We start from the raw sequence: 27420 nt of genomic DNA, 5'->3' as shown, positions 1-27420 counted from the left end.
GGGATAGTCTCGCACTTGTGCTGAAGTGCATACTTGTTACCATGGTTACCAAATGATCCTGCATAAATACAGGCTATATTTATTCAGATTGAGAGACCGCAGGTTAAGTGTGAAAGCACCCCTTAATCTTCAGGAAGACTAAAGGCTCCAGTATACTCCAAACTGACTAAATAAAATCTAATTTTTCCGATAGCCATTCAGTATTTATTTCTTTGCACTATTTGTATTGTCTACAACCAACAGAACACTTAACTTGCATATAGACGTTTTATTTTATTTCTCATTTTATTGTTGGTCATTGGTGCTCTTTATATATATTTATATAATATTTATATATACACCTATCTTACCACCACTTGTGTACATGACAGTTCTGTCTATTCCTTGCCTTTAATGGTCCGTACTTACGTAAAGAGAGTTGCTTGATAAATAAAGCTAATTCTGATTCATTGGGATTGCTGTCGAACGTGGCAATGTGGGCATATACAGTTTTCATTTTTTTTGGGTAACATACTGCTGTCTGATTTCTTTACCTCACAATCCCGATGCTCTTAATTAACTTCAACTAGAAAACAGACCTTTACGGTTTGAAATATCCAAGATGCTCAAAATCTACTACAATGACAGTCAATCAAGCAATTGCGTGACATTTGCCACCCCTTCCACGCCACCCCCTTTGTCCGAGTGAAGGGCTACGACGTGGACGAGGATGAGGGAAGGCCCCGCTGTAACACGAGAACCAGGAGCAGGGGCTGACAACAGGGTCTAGTGCTGACCTGCTGACAGGTCAGAGGTTGAGCTCCAGATTGTTATCACTGGCTCTGGTTTCACACTCACTCCCTCTCAATCGCTTTGTTCGTTTTTTTGTTTTGTTGTGCGCATGTGTGTTTAAGAGGGGAGATTGGCACTGGAGCTGGAGATGCCAGTGAGGGGCGAAGGGAGTTAACCACAGTCTTGTGACCCCACCGAAAACCCTCTGAGGGTTAGAAACACAACTGCAAAGTGGGGAGTGTGCAAGGTGGCAGTGACAGTGCGAGAGAAATGAGAGGCTAAGAGGAGTAATTAGTATCAAGTTCCATGGGGTCCATGTTCCTAATGAGTATTCATTAACGCTATTTGAGAAATGGATATATGCTTGGAATGGAATGATTGTGTGAATATTATTCCCTATGAAGCAAATTATTATCTTCTATATTACTGGGAAAAATAAAGGAGGTTGGCAGACAGTAATTGCAGTAACGTATTTTGCCTTTACATGTTTTAAAAATCTAGCTTTAACACAGTTATTATAATTTCCCTACCCTGTGATTACAACGTCACAACAAATGAAAGTGGTGCTCTCAAGCTTTTGAGTCTCTCTTGCAACTTTAAGTGTCAGAAAATGTCCAAACTGTCAATGAGAGGGGAAATAGATGTAGTATTAAATTATCACAATTGTTTCTTTAGGCAGCAATATTTGTTACTTTAGACAGCAATGTTGGCCTTACACTTGCATTACAGTATCTTTAAAAATCTCAAAAGGTGCTACATGTTCATTTCCTACCAGCTTGCAACGGAGAAGGATATTTCTTTGCATTTATTTATTTGATTTAATATTTAATTGTATTATTATTTCACACTATTTCACTAGCTTCATAGAAAGCAAGTTGTTTTGTGGCTGACTGTGTAGGTTTTTATTTGAAGTAGAAGCAAAAAAATAAATAAAGCAGGTAAAACTGAAATTCATATTTTAGTCATATCTAAGATCTCCATGTTTATCATGACCTTAGAATATTAAGTGTGTCTGTATCTAGCCGCAGATAAAGCAGATATCCTCTGCACACTCGCAGCTCAAGCAGCCAATGCGAGGAAGTGCTGAGTAAAGACGGCAGAAAACAATTTCTAAGAGTAAGCTACTGAGCCAGTGACTAAGATTGTTACATCCTGTCTAGCTGAAACAGAACCATTAACTAAACTATAAAACAAGGGTAATAGATAATTCAACAATAAATGTCTCAAGTAGCAGCTTGTCTGAGAAATAAGGATCTACTGGTAGTTTTTCCTCATTGAAAGAATAACAAAGAACGGCACTGAAGGCTTTTCTAGATTGGAAATATGTTTTCGCTCTTCTCCCGAGTGGCTTCGGAAAGAGTTTGATTGACCGATGGTTCATCCAATCACCTGCCAAGTATTTTTTTGGAAGTGCCTGCACTTTTCCAAACAGTTTCTAATGACGGCTTCTCAGATGGTTCTGTGTAAACAAAACATCTGGCACGTCAGGTTCGTCAAATATCGAGAAGCTGTTAATTCACTTTGTGTGCTACGGTTTGGGAAAGGTGGTTTAGAACCTTTACGGCTTTGTTTAATAATTTTATGAACAAAATCAGGGCATCATAAAGCCGAAACATGCCGAGAGAAATATTTTTTCCAATGACACCAAATGAATCAAGAACCAAATTGAGATGGTACTCAGTGATCCTCACTTGGCTGGTGTTAGGTAAGTTTTTGGCTTTGTTTCATCATTATTGTCTGGATGATATAATTACATACAAATTTTACATGTAGGGACTTCAGGTAAAGTCGGACAAAAGCCTGAGTAAAACCTACCACTGGTTAAATGAAGGATAATGAGTCATAATTTGCCTCTTTGAAAAACAGCCTCATTACTGAGAGAGACATAGCGGCGGCAGCAATGACGAGCATAATACATACAGCATGAACAACAATGTCAATTTTATGACCAAATAGCGCTAATGTTTGAGAAGAGGATGCTTGTCTGACCTGATATCATGTGGAAGTCCTGACGTTTCCAGACTGTACTGAATAACAGCTAGTTTGCATAACGTCTTCAAATTAGGGCCTGAAAAGAAGAGAAAGTGCAATGAGTCATAGACTGATCAGAGACACTAATCATATTCAGAATATCCATTTCAGCTGTGGGAATTCAAAATGGATCCAGATCTAAGAATCTGGAGATGAAAGGGTTTTTTATTTCCTCTCCATGGTGTGAAAATCACCATGTTCCTGTTTTTACCAGACCCAAGAAAAACAGCTGAAACAAACAAGAGGACATGCAGAACATTATAATGGCAGTGTTAAATCATCTTAGTACACAAATCATCTTATTCCAAACTCCCCTCTCAATTATTATCACCGTCATGGCTGCTCCACCATATGTTCAGTGACAAACAGTGTGAAGGCACACGCGACTGGCACGTGGAGGCGAATGCCCCAGGGGATGCCACCGGGTACTGCCAGTCCCATACGGTCTCTGTGTAAACCCACCTACACAAACTGTGACCTCACAGCATTACAGGCTACCCCAGTGCAGGCAGGAAATGGCTATATTTGGTAGTCCATGAGACGGAAGTATCCCATGTGATAACAAAAAGCAGGGCCAAGGCCAGGCATACTGTACGTACTAGGCCAGGTGAGAGATGAAGCAGTGGTGTAAGGAAGGTATCTAGGTTCTATAATATGTATTGAGGAGACCACCGGATAGCTTATTTAACCTTATTTAAAGGGATTGTTTGGGTATTTTGAAGTGGGTTTGTATGAAGTACTTATCCATAGTCAGTGTATTACCTACAGTAGATGTCGGTCGGCATGCCCTCAGCTTGGAGAAGAAGACAGGAGTTACCGCACGAGCCAAAGCAATGTACTGCTGTGGACGGTTCCGGTAGCAAAACTTATTTTATCCACTTAAACAAATCATTAACAGTTTAAGTGTACGCTATATTTAGAATATTTTGGCCGGTTTACCTTGCCGTGAGACAGCTATACAGTCTATGTTTCCGACGGAGAACTGAAGCCGTTATCTTTTTCAACCAGACTCCATTGAAAAAAAACTGTAATTTTACCTCGCAGAACACAGGGGTTTGCTGGTCTACGGCTGCCTCGATAGGTTAGTTTGTTTGTGTGACTTTGGTTAGTTCGGATTCACCAAAGTCACACAATAACACAAACAGACTAACAGATCAAGGCAGAGGTAGACCAGCAGCCTCCATGTTCTGCGAGGTAAAATTACAGTTTTTTTCAATGGAGTCTGGTTGCTTTGGTGAGAGCACAGATGGATCCAACGGCTTCAGTTCCCCATCGGAAAGGACTGTCTGACTGCAAGATAAAGCGAGAAAATATTATAAATATAGCATTCACTTAAACTGATATTGATTTTTTTTTACTGTAGGTGGGCTTTTCTTTTAGGTGGATAAAATACATTTTGCTACCGGCCCCGTCCACAGCAGTACATTGCTTTGCTCCCGGACCGGTAACTCCTGCCTGCTTCTCCAAGCTGGCGGCATGCTGAACGCCATCTACTGTAGAGAATACACCGACTATGGATAAGTACCTTATACAACCGCACATCAAAACACCCGAACAATCCCTTTAAGGTGGCTGAAAATGCTTTCTTATTTACATTTGCAACCTGGGGTGGTATATGGGGATTTATGAATCTGATTGAATATCTGCATTACACACCTTCTTAAGCTAGCAAGAGAGAGAGACACGGATAGTGACAAGGATACTTACTGAAGTCTAAGATATACAGGTCTGAATGATCCATGAGGTTAAATTCATCACCCATTCCTTGCTCTGGACAGGGGCTGTAAAAAGAATAAAAACAGTGTTTTTTAACTTACAAATGATCAAAGCTTCAAACCTATCCAGGAGGACAACAGTAACTCCTTAAACTTCCTGCCTGTTATCATGAGCATGAGCCACACAACTTGCCAAGGTTGTATTCGCTACTCATCTGTTTAATGGGGCAACTTTATTGTTTCACGTCATTCCTAGAATTCCCAACAATTATTGGCCAACAGACTCCTAGTTATTGACCTTGTCATGCACCCTCTCACCATCCTTCTTTAATCGCTGAGGGTTCATAATCAGGGAGCCACAGATTATTCTCAAAAAGAGCAGTGCTCTGCTCTGTTTATCATGGGCTGGCATGATTTAAGCCCACAGGAAGTGGAGCGCAGCAGTGAGACGGCAGGCTGGCCCGTGCTGATAGTCTGCCAGACCTGTGCAGCCGTTGATATCACTGCACATCTGTTTCCTGCCACGGCTAAACACACAAACACCTGTGACACACCTGGTGCACCACAGCTTAAAAAAGCCTAGCTGTATCTCTTCAGTCACCATCTTTGTATCAATTAATCAATCAACATAAAATGCATAACACGGCTGCTTGGAAGGATATTGTATAAAACAAACAACTCAAAGTAACAAGTGGGAGTTTAACTATAATCTTAAGGAAGATTTATTCCCACAGACAGTGAGTATATTCCTGTAAATGTACTAGATGCACATCATTGCTTTATATCCACAGTGCACCAGGAGACCTGTCCAGATTAGTGGATAAAAATGCACTTCACAGTTTTACACTACCCAGAGGACAGTTTCAGCCAGACAGGTACATTCACCAAGCAGTTTAGTGTCTATAAATATCTATCATGGAGAATAAGTGAGGGATTGGGTTGCCAGGTTTGGTCCTTAAGAATAGCTTTGCAAGATGCTTTACGCTACGCATGGACTGGCCAGTGACTGGCAAGTGTCCAAACAAAGACTCCGTCAGACACCACTACAGTTCTGTTGAAGCAATCTCACAAAAACACTTGGTTTGAATTGCTTGGAATTACATTTATTATACCTCCCTTTTCCTTCAGTCTCTTTTGGTTTCATTCTTCCCCCAAACCTCTTGCTGAACACAAATACTCTCTCCTCCGCCCATCAATCTCTATTCCTCTTTCCCGCTGTCCTCTCCATCACGTCTCCCTTTGCTGCGTGTTCAGGATGTTGTAAGGGTTTTACGTTGCTAATCTTCCCTAAACAAACATGGTAGTGGCTTAAAGCGGCCAGGAGAGGTGCAGAGCACGAGCGCAGTCGTCCCAGGGGGCCAGCTGGGGAAGTCATTACGCCCCCCTGCCCCCCAGGAGGTGATCCACCCGGGCTTATAGCATGGGCCTTAATCAGAATACCCTCAACCACCCAAGCCCTCCGTCATCATTAGACTGTCCACTCTACTGGACCTGCCGTTCATTGCTGGCTGTATCATTACAGTGGTGATTAAAAATGGTAGTTTTCATTTCTGGCTCATTTCAAAATCAAGAGAATGAAAACTAATAGGGACTTTGTAATTAAAAAAAAGAAAGACGCAACTAAGACTACTGGTGAAAAGGAGTGGTGCAGCAATGAGTCTGAAAACCCGTCTGGAAGTCAAAGGGTTTTCAGTTAGATGGCTGAAATAAAGTCTGTGATTTTCCCAAGCTTAAGAGATCTTAACTTTTTGTTCTACGATATAAAATACATCAGCAAATATCCCACTTGCGAATTTTGAAGCTTTTACGTGTCTTAAAAAAGACGGTTTCTAACAAGTGGCTAAATGAGACTACAAAACGTCATTACGCCAACTAGTCCGCCTTTACAGCCTCATTGTGTATACTCGCGCTCATGTGACTGTGCTGTAGTTCGTTTACAGCCTAACGTTGGCAATTGCATTCACACTTCAAAAATCATAGAAGTGTTCATTTGTGAAAATTACCTTGCAGAACAAAACGTGTAAGTATCATAAACGTTTGTTTGCCACAGAGATTATTTTCTGCAATAGTCCAAAACCCAACCCGAAAATCCCATTGGCTTTTTGTCGAGGGAACCAGGGTAATGCTAACTTCCTGGTTGGCCTACAAAAATACGTCATTCCTGGAGCACTCTCTTGATAAATTGCCACATACTATATGTATCAAACTTAATTAAACAATATAATAATAAAACAATCACAAAAACACCTTAGATAAACTGCACGAACACTGGTCAGAGACTTTCATGATGACACTGAACCTTATTTGCGGAGAGGATATTTTCAGTCTGAAATGTCCTGACACACAGTCGGCTGTTGGATGCCAGAAGGCCATCATTAAGCATCCATGGCCAACAATTGCCTGTAGCTTTAGCAAGGTGCCTGTCATCATTGGCTCTAGTTGGTCCTTATCAATTGCTGGTCACGAATTCAGCTTGTTGAATATTACGACCTTTATTATCTTTCATGAAATTGGTTTAACATCCCCTGCGCATGTTGATTATTCACTACCTATGCTCATTGTGCAAAGACAAAAACTGCTGTGCCACTTAATGAATAGAAAAAAATTCAAATCTTTATTGGTTGTATTAGATACTGTGTGTGTGCAAGTGACACTACAATCAGTTGTCTGTCTCCATAACAGAAGTAATGAAAAGTAGCAGCTCAATCCAGAGAGCACACTGCAGTAGCTGTCAACTACTGTGTGAGCTCACATGGAGAGAGGCCTTGGATGCTGACGCGTTAAAGGGTGCAGATAAGAGGTTGCTTTAACAGAGAGCAACAAGAGAGATGAAGATTGCATCCCCTGGGACGAGGCTTTCTCGCATGCTCGTGGACAATGTCGGCCTGGGTGTGAAATCCAGCAGAACATTAGGGAATGGTAATGCTTTATTGGTCACCGCAAAAAGGAAGAGCCTGAAGAGGATCATAGAAGCAGGGGAAGAAAAAACAGGGTTGGTTGAGAGGTGTCTGATGGACTGGCAGTAGTTGGAAGCGGGAAAGTCACGGTGTGCGACTTTATGTGGCATCCTGGAGCTTGATGGGTCACTTTGTTACTCGATCAGCAAAGTATCACTATGTGTGAAAGTGCTCCTCCCCCTACAGCAGCAGTGGTTCCCAGTCTGAATGAGGCCTGAGTGATGCCGCTCCCCCACTAACAAAAACACTGGTTGCTATTTCAAACAACACTCAATGAGGGTGTCTAATCACCCAATTGCCAGTCCTTTCTAGCAATGCACTGCCTGCTCCACCTCATTATCTTCCAAACCTGGGTCTAAAACCAGAAGAAGAAAGAGCTGAAGTACAGTCCTAAAACTAATGATGGAACAACACAGAGCCTGGGAACACTCCAAATTGTCTTGAGTGTCCAAGGATTTAACTGCAAAGAAAATCTGCAAAAGGACTTTCAGAAACGGCCACATTGCCACAAATGAAGTGACGAGAAAAAGATTGAGCTTTGGAAAAAACTCAAGTAACACCTCTGCTTTCTAAGCACAAACACCAATGTTCACAATATATCAGTGGCTTCATTGACCATATCCTCATTCTTGGAGTGATACGATCTGCATCCTTTTCCTTTCTCCACTTCCTATTGAACTTTGGTACTTCAGAACCATCTCACAGGAACTCATCGTGCACTACAACTTCCTGCAGAGCACCTTATCAGGATGGCCAGACATGAAATCAAATTATTTCAGTACCACTTTGGAGTGAAAACATTGGGAACAGGTAGTGATAATACAACAAACAAAAAACAGACAGCAATTTCTAAATTACTTGTAGATTAATGGGCAACATTATTTAAAAAATAACAATTTAAAGAATACATAAGACTGTGGCTGGACCGTGGCAAGACTATTCAATTGGTTTTGACCATTGTAGGAGGAAAACTTTTCCCCTTTCAGAGGATTATAGCATTCATTTGAGATTTAGTTGCACGCATAATGACACACAGTCAAAAAAAATATTAAAGGGACTATTTGCAATAATTTTTTTATTGCCAATGTGTGAACAGGTTGTGCCTTTATTTTCAGCTCCGCTACAGGGCTAGCAGTGTGCAACGATAGCTAACATTCGGTTAGAAATGAGGTCCGCTAACGGCAACAGACGACCAGCCCCCACCACAACTCAGACTCCAACACAAACTCCACGGAAGCAAAAAAACCCAAAGTAATATCTAGTGAAGCCCGTCTTGCAAAACAGAAATGTGACCGACGTCGGGGGGGGGAACTAGGATCAAAATCGTCCGGGCCTTCGATTCATGGAGGGACCTTTGTTTGGTAAGCATGTGAAATATATAGTGATATTGTGCTTTTAGCTGTCCATCACGTTCAGTCTTGTGTGTGTCACTTCACTGTTTTGATCGATGCTCGCTCGCATCTACATAGTGCGAGCAACAAGACACTGACTGTTGTTGACTTAACGGCCACGGCTGTCACTGTCCCTTTAAGTAACTTACTGCAAGTAGCCACAATTATTTGATAATAACATTCATTCTTTTGCCCTTTATTTTTACTGTCACTTTTAAGTAAAAACATTTTTATTAAATGACAAAGCCTACAGATAAGATCTGATGGTACAGTTGGTGTGTTTACTAGTCTGTTAAGAATACAGCAACAGTTTTGGAGCTCAACTTTCTTAAACAAATCCAATAGACTTGGTTATCACAGATCGATAGATTCCCGTTCATTTATCTCAACTGTCTCACCTCGTCTTACCGAGCTATCTGTGTCCCCTCCTGGGCAGTGGCTGGACAGTGGATTAAGACCTGTAGTTGCCCAGACCTAAGCCCCATGCAGAGGGTGAGACACAAACTACAGCTGGCTCCCAGAGAGAGACGCCTGGCTTCAGATTAGACAGAGGAGATGCCAGCCTCATGCATCTCAAATTGCAACCCCTGTGGACAAAATGTAGTTGGACTTGGTGGTGGTATTGGAGAGGAAAAATAGTCCTATAAATCTCAAGCATACACAAATGTAGTCCCCTTTATCAGGACAGGTTGTTATCAGCCTAGCCGCCTATAAAAATGAGTTAGAGAACATTAAATAGTGTTTCAGGACCTTGAACACAGCTGGTTAATATACAGGGGAAAGTCTAAAGGGTTGTCAAATGCTCCTCTGTAGCTGGCGGATTCGTGTTGGAAAAATAAGGTACTTCCTCTATAGACCCAATCTTTGCCTGCAGCTGAAGACTAGCGTCAAGGTCAGCCACCAAATAGGAGACACTCACAATAAAAAATACTGACCAACATACAGTACAGTGGCTACAGACTTAAGTTTTAGTAGATGTATGGTTAAGGTTCATGCCTTCTTCTTGCATTTCAACCTTTGTATGTGCGTATAAATTGTACCCTGCACAGATGTTATACATTCCAACTAGAGCTGCAACGATTAATCGATTAGTTGTCAACTACTAAATTAATCGACAACTACTTTTATAATCTATTAATTGGTTTGAGTCATTTTTAAAGAAAGAAAAGTAAAAATTCATTCTCTGATTCCAGCTTCCTAAATGTGAATATTTTCTGCTTTCTTTACTCCTCTATGACAGTAAACTGAATATCTTTGAGTTGTGGACAAAACAAGACATTTGAGGACGTCATCTTGGGCTTTGGGAAACACTGATCGACATTTTTCACCATTTTATAGACCAAACAACTAATCGATTAAATCGAGAAAATAAATCGACAGATTAATCAACAATGAAAATGAAAAAGTCCCAGCAAATACATATGTTCTACTAATAATAGATATTTTTATTTTTATGTATTTGTATTACTGTTTGATATGTGTGAATGCACTGTCAGGATTGCTACTTCATTTCATTGTACTTTGTCTAATGACAATAGAGGAATTCTACTCTATTTCTTCTATCAGAGTAGCTCATTAGTAAAGTAGCCACTTTTGCAGGCCAAGGGATTGTGTCTTCATATCCTGCTCTTTTACTATTGCTACAAGTATTTCCTGTCATGCTAGTTGGATCTAGGGCTGAACAATTAATCAAAACTTTATCAAAATTGCAATATAGCCTACTGCAATTTTCAAATCGCAGGAGGCGCAATATTTGTTAAAGGTGAAATGGCAGTCAAAATATCATTTTAAATGAAATGATGTCATGCTACAGAGATGTCCTGGCCCACACACCACATCTTTGTTTGGTACAGATCCCAGCAAAAAATCCCAGTTTTTCAATGAAATTGAGAATAATGATGTAAAAATGATCATTCCCTCTAATATTGCAAATCATATCACAATTGCAATACCAGTCAAAATAACTGCAATTACATATTTTTCAAAAACATTCAGCCCTAGTTGGATCATTCTCTCTCACTAACTAATAAAAAACCTTGTGTTTCAGAAAAGCATATTTCAATGCCAAGAAGGGTTGTTTGAACATGAACGAATAGACTCCTTCTCAGTTAAATCAGTAGGCTGGTTTGGTCTACATAGCGTGGCATTGTTCCACAGACAGCACCTAAAACCACCAAGAGGTGTTTTGTTTGTGATGACTAGTAAATCACAAGTTAAACTACAACTATTTAGACATGTGAATTTATGTGGACAACAGCATCACAAAGCGTCGCCTATGCAGGCTGTTTATTTGAGCTGCTGTGCAACACTCAACCCTGTGACACCTTAATGTATACAGCCTGTTAGTGGGTTAAAGAGGGTTAAGATGCAGATGAAATACTATCATGAGCTTGTCTTTGAAGAGTAAATCACAGTGTCGCTGCGCTGCCCCAAGGTCCTGTCCCGACACGTGCGGGATGCCCCGTATCCTGTTGGGGTCACCTCCACTGTTTGACAGGTTTTATCTCGGGCATACGAAGCGCACACACACACGCATACAGACAATTAATAAAGGAAACTTCTGCAGCCTACCCTTTGACACTGAAGGCCAAACGGCAACATGTGTGTGGCATCATAATCTATGGTGTGTTGATAGGCGTGTTTCCATGGAGCCATGTTCCACTGTGGCAGATCTGAAGACATTATAGGGCCCAGGAAGTGCAGCCAGAATGAGATTTAGAGTCAAGAATAAATGACAATTAAAACAGAAAGCAGGGGTTTTCGTGCAATGTCTGGCAAGAAAATAAAGTGTAGTTCTGCCTCAGTCCCATGTTGTGTTTAGTCTAACATTTGAACTGTCAGGTTCAACAATGATAACAAGCCACACTTTAACCGGCTGGACTATCATAACAGCAGCCCTTTCAGTCATTGATAAGGTGCAAAATGCCCTTATAGGTGATATCGAGGCACCAGGCTTTTGACCTTCCTGATCTACTAAACAAAATCACCGGACTCTGCAAAAGCTCTCTGGCTCAACAACTTGCTGTTTTGAAATGACCAGTTGAATTCCACACAGATTAAATATCACAGTGAGATTCTGGTGGATTAAACAAGAGGTTTTGGGGGTGTGATGTTTTGGCTACCAGTGAGATTACCTGCTATGTGGTCTCCCTCTTGCTCAGAGTATATAGCAGCCACACACTTTTCCTACCTTAAAACTCTATGGTGGCAGGACAACTGACAAATAAATATATTTACATTCCTTATAAACAAACGCAATGATTCAGAAATAGAAGCATTAAAAAAAGAAGCATAAATGTGTCTGCGTCTAATGTTAGAAAATGACGTCAGCATGCTTCCCATCTTCACTGAATGCACCAAGCGACTGTGCATATTGTGTGAGCATATTGCCAAATGGATCACATGCGTTAAGGCTGGCAGAGCCAAACAGCCATGTGCGTGTGTATGTGCACTGCTCTGACGTCAGCTCAACGAGAGGAGCTCTGAGTCATTAAGTCATGTGAATACATCGAGACACATGCAGAGTAGGCAAACACAAATGGCACACTGCACCGGAAGTAAGAAATCTCAGCAGTGACCTACAATTCATCCAATTGATCCACGGGAAGTGAATGACAGGATATTTTAAGGCTTTAAAAATAAAACAAAGTTTCTTGTTTTGGAAAGACACAGTGCACTGGGACGAACATGAGAGAAAGCAGTCATTTAAGATGATGAGTGCAGCTGTGCCTGAATTGAAAAGATATAAGGACATTAAGTGTTATTGATGAAAAGCACCTAAAAATAGGGCCGGACAATATCGTACAACTGTGGAGCCACAGTGCCTGGGGTCTGAGAAGTGAAGCAAACGCTGAAGTGCCTTAAACTTGCATTCTTTCTAATAGCCAGCAGGGGGCGACTCCTCTGGTTGCAAAAAGAAATCTGATCGTAAAGAAGTCAATGAAAAAATTAGCCTTCTTCTCACTTGATTTTGTCTTCTGAGTCTGCTGGCTTTGCAGAGAGCATAGATACTGTAAGTTTCACTTTCAGTTCAGTTACTCGTCGGAAAGGACAAAGAAAGGGCTGTCTGATGGTAGGATAAAGCGGTGAAAATATTCCAAATATAGCGTTTACTCAAACGGATATTGATTTTATTAGGTGAGCCTTTCTTTTAGGCGTCTAAAATATGTTTTGCTGCCGGCCCCGTCCACAGCAGTACATTGCTTTGGTTCTGTGTGGTAACTCCTGTCCGCTTCTCCAAGCTGGGGGCGTGCCGGCCGTCATCTACTGTAGGTAATACGCTGACTACGGATAAGTACCTCATACAACCCCACTTCAAAAACACATAAACTAGCCCTTTAAGGCCCCTGTGGCATTGTTAGACCTAAACTGACAGCCACTGGTCCCTGCTTCTCACAGTAAAAGGCAATTAAAACCTCTTTGAAGGACACTCATTATCAGCAGTCCACATGAAGGTGCCAAAGGGCTTAAAAGGCACAAAATCTTCTACAGACTGGAATATTTCCAAACATTTACCAAATGACAAAAAAAGCAAGCCTTCAATCATAGAGCAACAACTGAACACAAAGAGATGATTTGAATCAGTCATCGGCCATCACAAAGGCATGAATACTTGTCACGGTATAAATATATTCTGAAAATATAATGGAATGAATGCACGTCGTCATGTCCAAGTAGTTCAAGGGGCAGTGCCAGATTCGCCTTCACAGATTCCAAGCTGTCTGCTCCCAGCATGCCAATCTGTCATGTCCTTGTTCACATCCTGCCCCTCATAGGATGCCCTGTTCCCAAGCTTTAAATGCCTCCAGATTTAGCCCAACCTGGGCTTGTCGTAGGCAATCATACACAGAGTGTGACCAATGCCAACAATGACAACATACACTCAGCAGGAGATCCATAATCTCTGTGTCTTCATGTGCAACTCAATTTTAGCCGCGTTCAATTCCTCGGAAGGTGAGAGAAAAGTTAGAAATGTACAGGGTTTAGCAGAGTACACTGCTGTTTGCCTGTGAGCGTAGGTGAAGGTCAGTGCAGGTGGAGTTAGTCATGCACGGGTCGTCCTTCGTGGGGCAGTGAGCAGGTCTCAGTAAATGAGTGTAGCAGAGGTGCTGGGGGTATATCAAATGGCACCCTGTGCGAAAGAATGCTCCCTAAGGTCATAAATCAGTGATGGGGCAGAATTTCGCGCCTTTCTGCAGCTCAGCAGGCCTGTTTACACTGATGTAAGTGGCACTCAATAGACTAATGCCCAGACTGTCATTGACACACGCAAATGCTGCTCATTTACCATAAAAGAAGTGCAAGTGTTTACCTAAAAACACAACAAAACAAAGGACATCATGCATCCCAAATCCTGTTTCATGGCAACAAACTAAACAGCACCAAAATAGAGAAATCCAAAGTAAACATCATCAAGGCTTATTCAATCGAAATCCAAGCAACACTGAACACTTGGAGAGTTGCACTTATATTCTCATGTTTTGCTTTTTTTTCATTATCATGTTGTCGATGTTTGTCTAACAAATGTATTTAGTGTTAACGCACGTCAGTGTTATGTCCAGTCTAAAATGTAACCCCTTTGAAAGCAGAGGGCTCTTGGACTTAATAGTTTTAGTGTCCTTCACTAAAGTAATAAATTATTCCTGAACAAATTCCTGCAGGTAAAATAAATATCATAAACCGAGAATAAGTATCAACAGAGGGGTTCTGTTTAAGATCAATATGAAAGGACAACTAACCCAGGAAAACAAGATGTGGTCCATAAATTTGAACACAATTTCCTTGGCAGACCAACCAAAATGAGAAGCCCCACAAAAAACACAAGCAAGGTGTCCAGCAAATAATTCATTGTGGCATGTGCAAGCATTTGTCAACATTAGGTCATGCAAAAATAAACACAGGGAGACACGACAATGGCTGGTTTTAAACCCACTAAATTAGAGGTGTATAATGAAAAAATACTTTCTTAGTCTAATCTAAATCATTGCAAATCATGACAGAAATTAAACAACCAAGTGAACCTTAATAGGAGAACTTTCTTAGTAAAGAAAAGAAAACAAACAAAATGACTGGAGTCTGTTTGTGTGTTTTAGTATGTGTGTGCACGTGCTTATGGGAGTTCCTGTGTGTAAGAGGCTTAAGTGTGCTCATGTAAACAACAAACGTGCGACGCTGGTCAAGAGAACTTGTGTGGCCGACTTGCTTAGAGCCTGCAAGGATCATGCTCTCATTTGTACAGTAACAGGAAACAACATCTCGGCAGACTTAGAACAACCGAACAACAAAATCCTCCACTTTACAAACAACACAAACAAACCAAAGTTCTCCCTTAATAAAGATACTTGGTGTGCATTCATGAATATATGTTAGCAGCTTAAAAGTTGAATTTTCAAGTTTCCTGAGAAAGAAAAAAAAATCTGCCCTGATCCTTTTAAACAGGATGTTGGATGTGGAGTTTGATTTCTCCCTCTGCTCAGCCAGCAGCACCCTCCATCATTCCAGTGGCCCCAAAGACACTCCCTTCCCAACACCAGCCCTATCTGCTCACAACAGGAAATCATGACTCCTTAAAACCCATCCTGGACTAATCTCGGCGAGAAACCAAACAATGCACAACAATCTTCAAAAATAAGCATCTTCTAAAGCTCTTGATCTCTTATAAACATTTTTTTCCTTCCTCAGTTCCATATCAATAACTGACTTTTAATGATATATATATATATATATATATATATATATATATATATATATACACACACACACACAAAACACAGGACAGCCTTCGCTCCCCACGTGCATCAATGAGCCTTGGGTCTGACCCTGTCGCCGGTTCACCGATTTTCCTTCCTTGGACCACTTTTGGTAGGTCCTGACCACTGCAGACGGGAACATCCCACAAGAACTGCAGTTTTGGAGATGCTCTGACCCAGTCGTCTAGCCATCACGATTTGGCCCTTGTCAAAGTCGTTCACATCCTTACGCTTTCCCATTTTTTCTGCTTCCAACACAAAGTTCAAAATGTTCACTTGTTGTCTAATATATCCCACCGACTTCCAGGTGCCATTGTAATGAGATAAGACATGTTGTTCACTTCACCTGTCAGTGGTCTTAATGTTATGGCTGATCGGTGTATATATACAGTATATGTATATATATGTGTGTATATATATATATATATATATATATATATATATATATATATATATGGTAACAGTTGGTAACAAAGAAAAATAATTATTTTAATAAGGACTATAATGCTGCTGCATAATGGATGAATCAAGATTACACTTGTGTATTAGGGTGTGTTGCTCCCCATGACGTGGGGGCCACTGGAGCAGTAGAAAACAAGTCCAGCAGCAGCAGCCAGAGGCCTTCAGGACTTGAGGGCCTGTAGACGTAGTGGGGCTGAGAGGACTCTTATCCACTGCCTCCCGATCCCCACTATCAGGTCATCCCAGTGGGGTTTGCCTGATAACACAGCCTTGCTGATAACAGTAGCCCAGGTCCCGGACTACTCTGGACCATGCTAATGCCGTTAGCTACCTCATTACTCTACTGGCTACTGGCCTATCACAAGCCCGTCACCAGCCCAGCCAGTGGCACCTCATCAGCTACGAACCCCCCGGCAATCACTACTGTCTTACGGCCAACAAGGGAATCATCACAGACTACTGCTGTCTACAGCAGCCAGACCCTCCATTTGGCATATGGAAAAGAGAGGCAAGTTTTTCCTCCACAAACACAGAGAGCCTGTGCTTCATAAAGATTATGACAAACAATGAAGAGTCAAGAGTGCAAGAGTTTAAGTGTTAGTAAAAAAAAAGGAGTTGGTAACATTTCCCATCTTGAGCCAACCTCCACCAGGCCGGTTTTCTTTCTTTATTGCAAACATTTGAGCTATTCCTTTATCTACACGAGATAGTTTATCTTAATAGAATGACCACTTCACCTTCTTTTAATAATTTTGTACATCTTTGGAAATAGCTTGTCACTGAAAAACTAGTAGCTTGGTATTTAATATGGTGGCTCCAGCGTCTATATCATATCTCAGAATCTGTCATTTTCTACGAAGCAGTAAGAGTGTGAATCCATGCAAATACATCTTGTAAAAAATGTGATCATGGCCAGAGGTATTGTCACCAAATATACAGTCAAACAAGTACTGTAAGGGTTAGCAGTAGTTGCTGCAGCTTCAATGCTGATGGAAATGCTGTGTTCAAAACATTAGTATTGTTCCTATAGTAATTCATTCCAGCTTCGCAACATTAGTTTCCAGCTACTTCTTGAAGAAATAATCTAAAATATATAGATAAATCCTAATTCTAAACCTGCATGTATGTTTTCCTAAAGCATACAATAGGTTTTAATAATGATTAATGTCTTCCTACAAGCACCTGGATGCATCAACAAGCAAAAGTTTTCAATACAGTCCCTATTTTAACTGTGATACCAAGCGACAATGACTTTGACAAAAATAAATCATACGTTTATGCAAATTGGTTTTCATATCCTTCTGAAAGTAATGAAAACCAATGGTGTCTGGAGCCGATGACAAACACATTCTTCTATCTAAAAACTGAAGCATGTTTTAGAAAACAAACGCGCCTTTAAGTCAACATGCCTCCAAACTTTTGATATTTTGGATGTTTTCTACACAAGACTTGTGCAACTAAGAAGCTGAAAGTACATAATGAGTAGTGTCAGCCACATTCATCATTTAGCTGTGTGGCACTGCTCTCTTTATAAGAAAACAATGGCTCAGCTGGCACACAGTGGTTTATTACCATGTGTTGTCAGCTTAAGCTTTTATTATGCACTCCTCTGTGGGAGACGAATACAAGGGGAACAAAAAAACAACAAAGAGAAACAAGTACATATTTCAACAGTGAACAATTCAACAGAGGGATCTATGATTGCTAATCCAAATTAGAATTGTTTTCCCCTACAAATTATTAGGGAGTATTTGCATGTGTATCTGTATATGCATATTAAAATATACTGTAGTATTTGTAGGTGTGTATGTGCGTGCATGCGTGTCTAGGTATATATCTGTATTTTATTATTTAATTTTTCTCTACAGTATGTAAAGTGTCTTTGTGAACTTTGAAAAGCCCTACATAAATGTGATGTATTATTAGGATTATTATTATTATCACTCTTTTTTCCCCCCCTTTGGGTCGGGGGGGTAATTAGGGTGAAGATGAGAGTAAAGGAAGAGTTATATTTGCAAAATCTACTCAAAAACAGTGCACATCAAATTAACTGTTTTGTAGCTACTTGTAAATATATTCATATTCTTTAGTTGGAAAAATATACAAGTAATGGTATATTTTTAAATATCTAATAAATTGAAACTAATTTAGAAAGAAGAATTTGACCACTATCCACCTAACAGAGAAAATATTTGGGAGCATTTTGAATTACAGAGTACATATAAACCCTTTAGATACAAAAATATATAAAATAAGTTTTATGGTGTAGCGAAGAATGAAAGTTCAAGTAGTAATATTTTGTGCCTCACCTGGTTCCTCCAAAGAGGATGATTCGATCTCCAACCATACAACAGCACTGCCGTCTCCGCGGACATGGGCCTTTCCCCTTCGGTTCTACCTTCTCCCAGGAAAAGGCTTCTGTAGTGTGTACACACAAGACAACAATAAAGGTGAGATAACAATATTTGGACATAATGATGGTCAAAAGAAGACTCTTTTGAGATGGAAGACTCAATAAAACTTTGGATTACATCTTTACTCTAAATAGCTCAAAAGAGGGATGATCTGCGTGGGCGACCTCAGCGCATCTATAGAAACCCTCAGCCACTTAAAAGGTTACATAAACCTACTAGTGCTTCCCATTGTGCGGGCAGTTCATTCAGCTTCTTTCTATATTTAACCACAAACAAAAGGCCCCAAGGATAAGAGAATGAAAAGCAGCGATAAAGCAAGAAAACAAAACCTAACCTTCATTTGAACATAAAAATGTACATTTCAGAAATAGAAAGAAATCCCCTCGCCTGCTCTGCAGAAGTGCAATATGAGTGACGATGTTGAAGCTCTCTCAGTGGTTCCATATAAGGATGAAATGTGTAGTCTCCCACTCTCAGACCCAACAGCATCATTGCATCTCTATGGCAACAGGCCATTCAGACTTTGTTGAATAATTAGGACTATTATTGAGGTGCTGCCATCTAGTGGACTACAAAATACAAGTTTAAATGGTTAATGAGACACTAGCTGGACACAAAAGATCATACCCAGTACTTTCTTTATCCATAAATATCATGTGATGTGCTAAAACTGGAAAGGTTAAAAGGTCACTAGAGCTAGGCTAACTACTATGATACACATTCCGTATATGCTCACTTCTGTGGCTATATCAATGCAAAATCATTGCAAATCATGACAGAAATTAAACCACCAAGTGAACCTTAATAGGAGAACTTTCTTAGTGACTTCAAGCTACTGTCAGGCACTGTATTAAAAAAACTTTCATTTATTCCATTATACAAAGGTAATCATAAGATAATGCGTGCATAGTGCTACTTAAACACCATATAGATCACAATATTGACAATGAATATACCCCAGATGTGGCGCTTCAACTGTAACAATAATGCTTTGTTTGGAACAAGAGCACAAGGTTTCTTCTGAAAAACTTGAGAATCGATCTGGCAACGTTTGTAAGAGCAAGAAAAGACTCCAGAGACTGAATTATTGTCGATTTTCCATCTGCGTGTTTCTGGCAAAAAGGCATGATATCTGTGTTTCACACTCGGCATAATGGAAAGGGAACAGCCAGCCACATGAGCTAGCACTGACAGTGCTGCTTTTCCTCTACAGAGGTAAACAGTCATCGATGCAGTTAGAAAACAAATTTACTTTGCACTAAGCAAAGAAATGCTACCAGGAATGACATAATTAACAGCAGTGCTTGACAGCAACTTCACAAGTTTTCCCAATCTGACATAAAAATGGTGAATCACCTGGATTGAATTTCCAGAGGTCGTTGAAGTGCTGGTCCAGACGGGCATTGTATCCACCAAATATATACAGCTCCCCTTTGTAGGAAACTAAACACAGAAAGGAAAACAAAAAAATTACCAATTTTTATGGTCTATCATGCAGGTCAATGACATTTGCAGCAGAGTAAATGGAAGCATGTGAATCAGTTAAATTAGCTGGATTTGTTAAATCAATGTGGGCAAAAAACGCAATCTTATGCTAAATAAATGAAAATGAACTACTGTTTATACTCTCACTGCACAAACAATAAAAAAAGCAAATCATGCTTGAGAATTAAACAGAGAAAGGTCACACTGGAGAATGACTGCAATTTGTACACAAATTAATCATCACAGGAAGAAAACTTATTCTATAAGTTCCAAGTTCTTCCTCTTAAAAACATATTATTTCAGACTATTCAAACTAACCATATGTTTAATGATGTGTGCCAGATCATTAACCTCGCTAAGTTAAAAGGATGAGAAATTTCCTAATAACTGGAAGTTATTCAGAAAGGGGAAAAACTGAACAAAGATCCTCAATTGGTTTGTTTTGCGATTTTTAGGTTGTAGCGGCAGGGTTGGAAATTAGCACCAACCACCAGCCAAATGCAGGTAAAATATACAAGTGGCTGCTAGAGTTGCTTCACTCACCAGCCAAAAAATAATGGTAATCTATTGAGTGGCAGGTGAACAAAAAAGTAAATTTCCAACCCTGTTTAGTGGGCTCCATTGGAATCAATTGGTATCAACCTTGTCATACTAGTTTGTTGCCAAGGAGGCTAAATAACGCTCCAAACTTGAGCTAAATTTTTTCATGGAAAAACTGCCATGGCCATTTTAAAAGGGGTCCCTTGACCCTTGAATATTTGAATCGATTGACAGCACTACTCTAAATGCCTTATGGGTTAAATCCTTATTTAGAAGACAGAATAAAAGTAATTTAGGATACTGGTCTGCTAAAATATGATGTAAGCAATTACATGATGATGATCATAAATGTGTTCATCATATTGATTTTATGTGTGTTTGTTTGTGTCTTACATGCTGAATGACTCCTGCGGCCGTCTGGCAAAGGCTGTGTTGAAGGGGTGCTCAGCCAGCTGTTGGTGTCTGTGTCAAACACTTTGATCTTGTTGCAGTAGATCTCGTTGTTGGAGTGGAAAGGACCAAAGCGGTCGGCTCGCCCTCCAAACACAAACATCTTTGTCCCGATGATGGTGGCTGAGTGGAAGTCCCTCCAGCGTGCCGGAGTGCCCTGTAAAGAGAAGACCAGCGGATGAAGCCGTGACTGTAATAATTTAACTTTTTTACTTACTGCATTCTGGCATAACCTGACCTACACCACATAAACCAGCTTTAGTTAAAAAACTCTCCGATGTAAAACTTTCACTGCTCATCATAACCATGGGTATAAAGCTTCATCTTCACACTGGCAAAGATGAGGCTTCCTGAACAGCAACTTTAGGTAAACAGCGCCATCTAGTGGATCAAGTCACCAACTACAAAGCCGCACTAAAGCCAAACTACTTTTTAGGAGCCACCAGCCTTTCAAAAATAATGTACAGTAATAGGGACATTGTATAAGATTTAGTGGAAACTCCACTCTCAGAATAATAATGCAGCTGGTACTATCTTTGGTTACTAGAGAACTATGAATAACAAACAAATATACTATCGTGAAATGTGACCTGTTTCCACTGAGTGAAACTGTCTAACAAAGGCAAGCCTCTACTCCCTATGCATTTATCTGGCCTATAGATATGGTTAAGCTTTTCACATGCCTTCCTTTCAAGAATGAGCTGCCATTGTTTTCCACAAATGCTATGCAGGCCGGCAGGCTCTTTAACCCGTTTTACAAATATAGCAGTGGGAGATAATAATAATAAAATCTTGTAAAACAGATTATACAAATAATGTTCAAATTAAAAATGAGTAATAATAAAACTGAATGTAGGTGCTGGATGTAGGTAAAACAAGACTCGAGAGAATACCAGGCCTGGTGAATAAATATAAATGAGTGGAAAAAAATCCAAAATGTATTTAAAACAGAGTACATTTTACAGAAAACAGGTTAAGTGAGAGCACAGTTTTGTTTTCCAAAAGGAATTCAAAGGCTGAGAACATGCTGGAAAAAAAATTATTATTCAGTCACATGCGCAACTAAATCTGTAAGCACCAAACTGTAATCTCCTTGATGACAAAATGTTATCAGTTAGGAACTAAAACAAGGGACTGTTGGAGTAAATACCTTCATCAGTTCCTAGTGTACCCTAGGTACTGGTGCTTTTGATGTCTAAAATATAATTTACACGAGTTTATCACATGAGCAGGTTGACTGCATACAAACACAAATGGCATTTCCCAAAAGGGGAGTGTATATAATCCTCCGGGAGGCTTTTTGTACTTGGCCACCTACCACGGAGCTGCATTACATTTCAGTGCCTTTGTATCCAGCCAATCTGACCACTGAGTGCTTGTGTAGCAGTACTGCCAACGCCTGTAATAACCAATGGTTTGTTGATTTCCACCAGTGCTTTTGAGTGTAACTGAGCCAGTCCATTTTAGTTTCTTTGAGTGAGTGCTTTGTGCCCATCTTTATTTGGACTTGAACATTCAATGCATAACAGGAAGAACTAAAAAAAATATAATTTTAACTCACTTTGGCATTAATTAATGACCAAAACATGGCAGTGGTGTCCAGCTTGTGGATGTCATTGGAGAAGCAGTCGGCCTAAAAAACAAAGCGGAGGAGATTCATTTAATCGTGTTTTAATGTTCAGATTCAGTGCAAGTTGAAACAGTGAAGAGTGATGAAGACTCACCAGCTGCTCGTATCCACCAAATATATACATTTTCTTCCCCAGGACGCAGGCCGAGTGGCCATCCCTTGCTCCTGGAACAGTCCCCGAAATCTTGGGTGTGAACCATCTGTGGGTGTCTATGAAGCAGGAACAGTTTATATTAACTCTAAGCACTCTTGCCTGTTATTTTACAATACTGACATAACACTCGAGTCATATGCAAAGGAAAACCATCACACATATATAAGCAGGTGCTATAGCTCCCTGATTCAATAACAGTTTTCTCTCCCTTTTGCTATCACGACCTTCATATCAAACAGGTGCATCTCAAATGCACTCAAACTGTCACTTAACAGTGTGAGTTACATGCTGCAGGTCTACTTACTGACATCGAAGGCATAAAGCACATTGCAGGCCCCCTCTGTGTCGTTACGCCCACCCCAGAGGTAGATAATTTCATCCAGCAGCACAGCTGTGTGGCCATAACGCATATATGGCACTTCACGGGCACATTCATGTCCTCCCGTCCTCACTGGAGGTAACTTCATCCAGCGCAAAGACACTGAAGTACAAAACAGTCAAGAAAGGTATATTCATTGTGGATGTTTTATGAATGACAACCTTAAAATGTAGGAACATTTCGTCAGAAGAAATTCTAAGAAAATATACTGACAATATTAACTCAAGACAAGCCGCAATGCCAAAGTCACTGCAATAACATACTGCAGTACAATGGTAACCTAGTTTTCAGATAGCCAAGTTCAAGATACATTTTAAAGGAATTTCAAAAAAAATGTAAAGCAGCAATAACAATCAGTGAAACAATTGAGAGATACATATGCAAGAGTCAAATGAAGGTCAGTAGGTGACGTTTCACCAAGCTCTTACTATGTTACTTTTAACCTTCTGTATAGTATGACAAGATGTAACATAGTGTGAAACATCTTGATATCCAAATTGCTTATTTAACAGTTCACTTTTTACTTATTTTGAGAGAAAAACAGAAGGTGCAAAGTAAAATGTCTTAAAAAACAGACAAGTAAAGAAAAAAAAGCAAAGGACTTTAGAAGACAGCAGGCCCTGCTGTAAAATAGACATCAAAGAGAAGGAGTACAAAGCAAGTGACAAGATAAAATACTGAAACAATAGCTAAGGTGGTCCCGTTTCCATTTCAATCAACCAAAGGCATCTTTATCAAGGTTTGGTGCCACAGATCTTTTCATGGTATAGCAACGGCAGGTGGCTCAAGCTACTTTAGGAAGTTGTAAAACCTTAAAGCAGGTGGCTGACCACACAGAGAAAAAAAAATACTCATAAAATGGGTTACGAAGAAGAAAATGGTGCAGTTTTATAAAAGTTAGAGCAGCACATTTAACGAAAACACCTGTTTGTGAGATTACAACGGAAAAACAGCTAACAGAGAAAATGTCACAAACCGCAATGGAAGGCTTGGGTTTTAATTGCCAGCTGTAATGGGTTACCGTTAAAGTGGTGAAAGTTCAACAAACTCTGAAACACTGGTCTATTTCATAATCTGAAAGACAAATATTTTCCTGCTTCATTACAGATAAGACATAGGGTATTAAAGGAGAATACTTTTTCACCTACTTAGGATACAAACAGAAACCAACAGCAGATAAGTATGAATTTAGACCATTTCACGTAAATATGTATACTGGGGTTCCAGTGTGGTCTTGATGTAATATTCCAACACTTTTCATTAACAGGTCAGAGTGCTCTTTAGACCTGCAAATTGTTTTCTTTTTTGATTTACTGATGCTGTTTTTCAGGTCATAAAACTGCAAAGAGATGGACAACCGAGTTCCCCAAATAGCTGCACTCACTGTCAAGAAAAACAGCTGAAAACATGAGATTATTTTAAGAATTCATGTGCCTAATTCTAAGATTTTCCCAATGGAATCCCCTAAATATACTGTATATATGTAACACCACCTACCTGTGTTGAAGACATGCACATCAATCTGACGGAGTGTCTCGTAGTCCTCCCCGGAGCAGTAGCCTCCAAAGGAATACACCTTGTGCCCCACCGCCACAGCAGCATGGTTGACTCTCCGCGGCCCTCCTTCTAGGTGCACCGACCAGCGCAACATTCCCCGCGCAAGCACCTCTGTGACTGCCAGTCCTTAGACCATCACTTTGTCACCCGCTTGGATCCCATCAAGCCAACACCATTGAAACCTGCGACCACAACAACAAGAAAAGTGGCATTCTGCTTAGGAGAACGGTGGGGGAAAACTAGGAGGGTCAATCAAGGAGAACACAAAGGGCAACTGTTTGTCCGCTTGTGCTAAGAGTTGCTCAGCTCTGCTGTTGCTGACAGGCTCACAAGCCCCTGTATTATCTAAACTGGGAGGGTATTTTAAGAAGTGATTAGACCTACACCTACCACTCCTCTTTCTTTCTGTTCACATGCATCCCTGTAACCTCCCACTGCACTACAAATGTTTTAAAAATAGAATCATATCAACAAATATGAAACCCTTTTGGGCTACACCATATCAAGTAAAATTCAATATCATTACACACAAATGGCTTCAGTAATCTTTTAACATTAGTGAGGTCCTATTAGGTTACTGAAGTGTTATAAAGTGTGTTTCTAATCTATTGAAAAGAGAGCAACAATGAAACTGTCATTTGCTACCTGGGCAGTCGTGCAAATCAAAAATGTTTGATGAAGACTAAGGACACCAACGGAAAGCATTTATCTGCAGTTCAATGGCAGCTTGTACTTCCAGAGACACTTTCCAACTCTATTATAACAAAACACATTATCAGCAAAAACGTCTACTTTAACAGGTTAATATTCACTCACTACCCGTATGTCTTGCAGAAAGCAAAAGTGAACCCGTCTCTTGCTAAACCCCATGTACCCCCTGCTTATTCTGTCTCAATGACTCACTTACTCACTGACCTCCAACCTTTGTTTGCTCTTATAAATAAACCCCCAGAAGACCATTCAGCATAACATGAGGAGCAACACAGGCCAGATCTAGGCAACAGGCAAGTTTTAGTAGAGTAATTGTTTTGTGTCCCAATTTGTAATTGTTTTGGAGCTGTAAAAGCTGCCATGTAACATGTCCTCACAACATGCAAGGAAATAAAAAACCTTGGTCATTTTCTCACTGATGATTGGAATGATGACAGAGATATCTATCGACAGTGCTGTAAACTATATGCTCTGGCAAATACGTTGCTTCTTAAGTTCAGTATGTGTTCTGTAAATGTAAAATTCTCATTATTTAGAGCTTTCTGCACGCCTTTGTACACAGCTCATCTTTGGTTTAGCTACAAGAAAAGTAGTATGTGAAGGCTCATAGTGGCTTACAATGATGCAATGAGGTTGTTGCTTCGGGTTCCCAGAGGGCATAGTGCCAGTCAACTGTTTGTGTCCTCTGGTATTCCTACATGTGAGGCACTTTTAAGACATTTGACGTATAATTTTATTTGTCGTTTGGATGAGACAGAGAACAGCATCATAGAGGCTTTAACCAGCCCGAGCAAGAGCTGCACTCAGTACTCATCAAGGCTCAGAAAACACTGGTGAGATAGCCTACATATGAATTGAATGATGAACTGCTGTGGTCTTCTCTTGTATGGTTTTTGTTTATTTTTATTTTCTTTTATTGCTATGGACCCTCCTGTGTGTCTGAAATAAAGTTTGAATGAATTAAACTCCCCACATGAGGGTAAAGTGATATCTGAAAATGCAAACAACGTGAATGCAACATTGCCTCATCATTAACACAGTTTCCAGTAGTTTTTTTCCTGCACGCATTAAAACAGCATTTGCAGTTCTCATTATGAGAGGGACATGTTTGTGAGGGTGGAAAGCAGTTTCTACACCCTCCTCCTAACCTACTGGACAGGATATAGTTATGTTGATATCAGATGACTAGCCATGGCACTACATGACAACTTGACCACAGTGGCTTGGCAGAAAAAAATGTGACTAGGTTACACACACAGGAAAAATCGATGTACACCACTTCACAGGTCTGGGTTGTCCATGTATATTGTGGAAGCACAGATAGTTGTTTGATAAAAGGCAACACAGGCCAGATCTAGGCAACATGCAAGTTTTAGTAGAGTAATTGTTTTGTGTCCCACTTTGTAATTGTTTTGGAGCTGTAAAAAGCTGCCATGTCAACTCAAGACCCCACATGGGGTAAAGTGACATTGTAATTCTCATTATGAGTGTTCATCACGTAAATCTTGAGAAGAGGGGCATGTTTGTGAGGGTGGAAAGCAGTTTCTACACCCTCCTAACCCACTGGACAGGATATAGTTGTGTTGATATCAGATGACTAGCCATGGCACTACATGACAACTTGACCACAGTGGCTTTGGCAAGAAAATGTGACTAGGGTTAACATACAGGAAAAATGGATGTACACAGGTCTGGGTTGTCAATGTATATTGTGGAAGCACAGATAGTTGTTTGATAAAGCTAAACTAGACCTAGTGACATTGAGCTTTTAACACGGTTAACTACAGTCCCAGTCATCGCCTCTATATACACTACAGCTAGCCGACGTTAGCTCGTATAACAGATAATAACAGACACCTGTGAGCGACTGACAAGCGGCTGACCACGCTTGTCTCACCAGATCAACTTTAACAGCAACCCGTGTATAATAATAGTCTTCCTGTGTGCTGCTCTTTGATTAAGCAACAGTCCAGGAGGAGAAGCTGTTAGCTAGCTAGGCTAAAGCTAAAGCTAACGTGTAGTTA

At 40.2% G+C, this 27420-nt stretch overlaps 1 protein-coding gene across 1 annotated transcript in view; it reads right to left on the bottom strand.

Annotated features, from left to right (window-relative positions):
• Positions 1–27420, bottom strand: part of klhdc3 (kelch domain containing 3) — a 31558-nt gene that overhangs the window by 3876 nt on the left and 262 nt on the right. Inside the window, exons 2-10 of the mRNA XM_074646638.1 lie at positions 24626–24867; positions 23054–23230; positions 22690–22805; positions 22527–22598; positions 20909–21122; positions 19847–19933; positions 18386–18494; positions 4510–4583; positions 2761–2839 (exon numbers count right to left, since the gene is read on the bottom strand). Of these exons, the coding sequence (XP_074502739.1) occupies positions 2761–2839; positions 4510–4583; positions 18386–18494; positions 19847–19933; positions 20909–21122; positions 22527–22598; positions 22690–22805; positions 23054–23230; positions 24626–24779 (1082 nt within the window). The 5' untranslated portion in view covers positions 24780–24867. The remainder of the gene's footprint in view (positions 1–2760; positions 2840–4509; positions 4584–18385; positions 18495–19846; positions 19934–20908; positions 21123–22526; positions 22599–22689; positions 22806–23053; positions 23231–24625; positions 24868–27420) is intronic.

This window comes from Sebastes fasciatus, chromosome 9 (genome assembly GCF_043250625.1).
Source record: "Sebastes fasciatus isolate fSebFas1 chromosome 9, fSebFas1.pri, whole genome shotgun sequence".
Lineage (NCBI taxonomy): Eukaryota > Metazoa > Chordata > Actinopteri > Perciformes > Sebastidae > Sebastes > Sebastes fasciatus.
Note: the sequence above shows the minus strand (reverse complement) of the source record. Positions and strands in the feature narration are given on the sequence as shown.